This window comes from Medicago sativa, chromosome 4 (genome assembly GCF_051527215.1).
Source record: "Medicago sativa cultivar Bolivia chromosome 4, Bolivia_mono, whole genome shotgun sequence".
NCBI lineage: Eukaryota > Viridiplantae > Streptophyta > Magnoliopsida > Fabales > Fabaceae > Medicago > Medicago sativa.
The window spans coordinates 72233778-72240319 of NC_140752.1; the positions used below are offsets into that span (position 1 = coordinate 72233778).

At 35.1% G+C, this 6542-nt stretch overlaps 1 protein-coding gene across 1 annotated transcript; it reads right to left on the reverse strand.

Annotated features, from left to right (window-relative positions):
* Window positions 1-3492: 3492 nt before the first annotated feature.
* Window positions 3493-5983, reverse strand: LOC146931555 (GRAS family transcription factor). The gene is made up of 2 exons (XM_085703055.1): window positions 5773-5983; window positions 3493-5669 (listed from the first exon to the last, which is right to left on the reverse strand). Exon 2 carries the CDS (start codon window positions 5658-5660, stop codon window positions 3993-3995), a length of 1668 nt encoding a protein of 555 aa, XP_085559181.1. The 5' UTR covers window positions 5661-5669; window positions 5773-5983; the 3' UTR covers window positions 3493-3992.
* Between the last annotated feature and the right edge of the window lie 559 nt (window positions 5984-6542).

Sequence of the window (6542 nt, forward strand, 5' to 3'; positions counted from 1 at the left end):
TCACTCTATTTCCCTCCTCTTTTCCTCACCAAAGACTATGCAAGGGGTTGCTTAATTTCTGGCAGCAATCATTTATATCATTTGTTCTATAAATCTTTTTAAAAAATAAATTACCGGTCATTTATTCATAATTAAAAAAGGTAAAAATAAAGCCCCTAGGTAGAAAGTCTAGAAATAGAATTGCAAAGTGCACAGTAGAAGCCAATTTTTTGGTCTTGGGGCCAGTCTCTGTCTGTGACATCCTACAAATACAGACAATAGTCCCTACAGTTCAGAATAGATGAATCTTTTCCGTGTAGAAGCACTTCTTTCTTCATTTGTCTCAACAACAACAAACCATTGCCTACATTTCATGATATTTATTTGTGTCTTTCCTTTCTTTCAATTCAGACACCCATGTTTTGATTTGACTGCCCATGGTATGAGTATGACTAGTAAATCATGAAATAAGAAAAGTTTTTGGTTGCCTGTATTTTGAAGGTGCATGTTAAGGAATCAAGGTCGGGCAAGGTTATGTTATTTTTGGATCTTAAAAAATTTAATTATTTACTTAAAAGTATCATATTCTATAATTTTTAAAACTAAAATTGACAAAATCTTATCCAAAAGTTATATTGTATCAACAAATATTACAACAATTTTCTTTATCATCAACTGAAAAATTAAACATAACCAATTACATTAATTTAGTGAATGATTTTGTATTCTTTTTTTCCGTGAACAAAGAGGGCCAAAGTTCAAAAGGAAAGGAAAAAAACTACAAAATCACGCTAACACCGGTAAACATGCAAGTCTTGGATAAGTCATCAAAGAGAAGATTTTGAAGCTTCCTAAATGGAACCTCAAGAATTTTTACATCATAAGAACTCTGGTTGAGACTAAAACTAGCTAGCCAATCAGTGCATTTGTTTCCTTCACATCAGGTGTGCTTAAAAACAACATGTCACTGTAACTTTGAGAGGTCTTCGATATGACGAACCAAAATAGGGGTATCGCCATTAATCTTACCGGTCTCTGTTACCATATCAATCAAAAACTTAAGAGTCACTTTCCACTATAAGATTTGCATATCCTTACCTTCTTGCCATTTGCATTCTTGTATACATTCCCCACATTTCAACATGAAGGGCGTCATAAGCTCCAATCCTTTGCGTATACCCTTGTAGCCATTTGCCTATCCGAATCTAAAAAAGACCTCCATATCCCGCAATGAAGAATAACATTTATGTAAAATTTAATAAATATTACTAAAATTTTGTTGTGGATTTAATAATGCCTCATATTTAAACAGGGATTAGGCTTCCCGATGTGTTGGGCTGGTACCTAGAGTAAAAAAAAATTATTAAAAAGGTAATTTTTATACTTTTAAAAACAATTTACTTGTAAATTTTTTCATATATGCCCTTAAACTACATGTTAACATTTGTCAATAATGAATTACTTAAACCGGTAGATTTTACCCTTCAAATAACTGGTAGATTTTACTCATCATCTGAATCATCTCATCCAACTTTTCTCACAAGTTATTTAGTAAAAGTTTGATTCCACTCTTAAATGAGTCGTAATAGATTCTTGAGGTATCATGTAGATTCTTTCTACATAATTGATTTTAATTTGAAACTAGAAGTTGGAGCTTTTTTATTTTAAAAATAATTTACACACAAATTTAATGCACAACTCGTTTTTATATGATTCTATTCAACATAAATTACTCTGTCTCCAGTTCAATTTTAACTATAATCAATTTTACAAAGGCAATTTTTGTCATCTAAAAAATCAAACACACTCATTGCATTTTGGAACTACGACGCTATGGGCAAAATTGCGGTGAAAGGTTGGAGCGACATAGAATATACAAATTGAAATTTGCATTAGACGTGAAAAAAGATCCAAACATATTATCAGTGTGGTTATGATTTTTGGGTGATAAAAAGGATTTTAGTTAGAAGTGTGTTGATTATAAAGTGTTTTATTTTTGAATACATAACTCTAAAAATGAATTGAAAAATAAATTTAAGGGTAAAAATCAAACCTTGAGCCAAAGTTGCAAATCTTAGTTTTAAGTTAAGATCAATTATATTTGAAAACATCTAAACATCGCATAGTCAATTTTACATCTCAAAGTCAATTTTATCATCATCAAAATATCACGAAGCATACACTTAATCAAAACAATACAATTCATCCTAGTGTGAGGTGACAGAGGTTGCATTTTGCAGCAGTAGTATAGTTCTCTTGTTTCAATATTAATATTGGATTGAATGTGAAATTGTCAAAATTACGATGACACCATTATTTTGTTAAAACTTCAAAGTATAGTTTTTGCTAAAATTATATGATAGACAATTGTAATTCTATCAAAACGGCCGTGAATTCAATCATGTGCTAAGCAAACACAAGTTTTCCAATGATCTTCTTAAGTTGTTCATTGACAAAATGATGATATTTAAAATAAAAAATGATAAATTCTGGTTCACAAATCATTACCATTCTATCATAAAAGGCACTTGAGTTGCACTTATTCCAAGTGGGGCAATGCCATGCTAGATGAGGTATGGTGGTGTTGTATCTGTGTGAATTTTGAGTTATGAACTGCCATTTAAAGTGGGGAATAGGACACAAACTCAAACCTTACAAAGTGTAGTCTACATTTATGGGTCCCTTCAGCCAAATCAAGTCCAAAGAAAACGTCCTACTCAATTGAATTGTCATAGTCACTCACTCAAGACCAGAAACCAACCACCAGTGCCACTCTTTTATGGCCAATTGTTTTACAAACACTCAAAAGAGATCACTTCATCATCTTCACCATCTCTGCTATGTTATTGACATGATGACAAGCAACTTAATTGAAGCAGCATGAAAGAGACACACAACAAAGCCACTGATATGATATCATATGGCCCATTTATTTGACCAGCACTAGTTGTATGTAAGAAAAGCCAGCAAAACTTTCATAAACAAAAAGAGACAAACTTTATTCAGATGGTGTGTGAAATGAAACAAAAAATAAATCTTCTCAAAAAACACAGTAGAGTGGTAAAAGTTTTCACTCAATTGACTGTGCATGGACAATATAATAGGTTGGCAGAACAAAGTGTATGTCATCTGTCATCACTCCACTAGTTTCCATGCAATAACTCGCTGTGTTTTACGTCATTTACCGATCACAGAAGCACATAGTGGAAAAAAGATCTTCAATACTCAATCAAGTGCTACATAGAAGACTGTGTGACCCATTATACTGACACTTTCCTCAATCACACTTTGTGCAGCTAAAAATAAATAAATTATTGTCCATATAATGTCAAGTTGGGAAGAAACTGCATTTACATTGGATGAAAATGAATCTATTTTGCATAGACAAATCCTAAGAGTGCACATCTGCAACTTGCAGATGCTGAGAAAAAATTATAACCCCTGACTGAGTCAGAAAGTTAAGATAAAAAAACTCTTTCAGATTTGTACGAGAAAATCAGTCAAAGAGTAAAGTGAAGTGAAATAACCTTTTTGATATTTAGACAAATAATTAAACCCATACAAATCAAATTTACAGAGTTACAAGACTAGTAGCAACACTGCAACAGCAAAGAAAGCATTTCCATTCCCATTTTACAAGTCCATAACCTTGATCACTGCTTTGCCTAATACCAGTGCAACATCAACATGCTACCCAAAAAAAAAAAAAGGAAAATCAATTGAAAACAAAAGAAAGGAAAAGGGTGTGTGGAACTAAGACCAAACTGCTAAAAATACAACCCAAACGATAATTAATTTAATTAATCATCCCAAAAATCTTGTATTGCAGAGTTAAGTGCTGATACCAAACATATCCAATCTGCATAGCTTCTTCACCAAGCAAAACATTATGAATTGAAGAACTTCACTAGCATGATTCATCAACAGCTTATAGACAATTAGTTGCTCCACACCAGAGAAAAAAAAACCAGGTGGAAGAAACCCTTTTCCCAATTTGAGCCAATATCATCAAATCAACGCCAAGAAGAAACAGTCAATAGAGGAACATCTTTCCAAGCCAGAGACAAAAAAGCAGGTTGAGATTCCACAAGAGAATACAAAGAACTATAACTATAATTCCACAACAATATCTTAGCTTGACTAATTGCATAATGACTCAAACCCACTGATTCAAAACCACAGCTTTCCATCAAAACCTTCCACTGTTCTTTATCCTCCATCCTCTCCCTCACACCAATCACACCATCAATTCTCCTACCAAGCAAAAGACTCTCCACCTGAAACCTCTCCGGCGAATCCAACGCCATGTTCGGTTCCAAACTCTCAAAAAAAGCAGCAAAATAATTAAAAGCAGTTTCAAATCTTTCAACAAATCCAACCCGAGTCGTCAAACTAGCTTCATATTCACCTAAAGTAACAATCTTAGGATTCAATGATTTCGCCAAACGAAGCGCTTTTTCAACGGAATTCATATTCTCATCCAAAAGATTATACAACTGAAGCATGAAATTAACAGCTAAAGCCTCATTTGGCTGAATACAAAAGCTTGATTCATCAAGAAGCTCAATAGGCGTAAGAATCGGTGTAAACTCAAAATTTAACTCTAGAAGTTTCGCAAACTCAGATAAACGATTACCAGTAGCTGAAATCGATGAAACTGGCGAAGTTCCTAAAGCCATAGCAGGTATACCAGAAATTCTTACACTATTAGGTTTACCAGAAGAACGAGTTGCAAATGCTTGTAACAATGCAGCCCATTGAATCCCTTGAACAATTCCAAAATCAACTATATGAATATTGTTGGATCCTTCTGTTGCTTCAAGAATTGCTTGATTTGCTGTTAAATGTGCGAACTTTGAATATGGGCATGCATCGTTTAAGGCTTTGTAAGAGAGTGTTAACTCTTCCCAAGTAGTTGAAGAAGAATTTGAAGAAGCTATTGAAGATTGTGAGGTGATTTTGTTGGTTAGGGCTTGTGAAAAGTAAAAGGAAACTCTTTGATTAGGGTTTCCGTTTTGTGAAATTGATTTGTTGAGATGGGTTAGGGTTTCAATGGCTTGATTTGGTTTTTGGGTTTCGATGAGGGAAGCGATTTCTGTTAGGGTTTTAAGAAGTGGGTTTGTGGAAGATGAAAACGACGATGTCGTTTCGGTGGTGTTGGTGTCGTTTTTGCGTTGTGGAGTGGGTGGTTGAATTGGGATTTGGAGTGGTACGGTGGCGGGTAAGAGAAGATCCGGTTGTGGTGAGAGTCGGGTCGGGCATGATGAAAACGGGTTGAGATGGAAATCGGAGTGGCTGTCGGCGGCGGACATTAAGGTATCCATCCAGTCATCGGAGTCGAAATCGGAGAAACGGAAGGTGGTTGAGTGAGGGTCGAGTGGTGAAGGAAAGTTGAAAGCGGGATCGGTGTTTTCAGTACCCGACCCGACTTGAAATGGGTCGGTGAAATCGGTAGGTGGAAAAGACAAAGGTGGTAGTGATGAAGAAGAAGATACTGGAATGTTGTTGTTGTTGTGCCATGGATGTAGTGAGACAGAGAGAGGGTTTGTGATACCTAGGATGTTTTGGTGATGATGATGTTGTTGTTGTTGTTGTTCATGTTGTTCTTGTTGTTGTTTTTGGTTGATGACTTGTTGAGCTATTGCCATTAGGTTTCCACTGTCAGCGCACATGTAAGCCATTCCCACCACCTGCAAATTCAAAATATTCAGTTATACAAACAAAAATATCATTTGAGTTGAAGTTTAATTAGATGTATGAGAGAGAGAGAGAGAGAGAGAGAGAGAGAGTAACCTGTTATGGTGATTGATGATGATGGTGTAATAGATTGGTTAGGGTGTGGATGTGTAAAAGTGTGAGTGTGAATGTGAAGTAGAAAAGAGTGAGTAAGGTGAGAGAGTGGGTTTTTGATTGATTGAACCGTTGAAGTGTGTGTGTGATTTGGAGTGGAGAGAAGAGAGGCAAGGAAACACTCACTCACTCGGGAGGGAGAACCTAGAACATTGAACGACTATAAAATGAAAATGTCTTTTAAAATGGGACCATCCTCGTGCTCTTGGTCCCACACCCACTCTCTTACATTTTTTATTTTTTTTAACAAATTCATTCAAAATCAAGCCGCATGTCCGCAACTAACTTGAGTTCGATTCTTCGGTGTAACAATTTTTTTTTTTTTTATGTTTTACTTATTTTTTAACACCAAAGAAATATAAGACGGTGTATCAAAGAACAAATGTGAGTTAGCTAAAGATGGATTATCATCGTTAAAGTGTGAGGGATTGTTTTTGTTTGTCTTTAACTAAGCTCGACATGAGAGTTTTAAAATAATGAATTACATTCAAACAAAGTGCTTCCAAATTCGGTATGTCATTGTCGTTTCATTGAAAATAATCCACCGCTTTCTTTGAGTATAGACAAAATCCTTATTCTCAAATTGGAGATCAAACACCCACAATACAACATAAACACGATGCTTCCTCAACTTACATCGACAATGGAGAGAATCAAAGAGTCTTTACGAGCATAAAACAACCATTGTTACTGCGAATACATATCTCAATCCC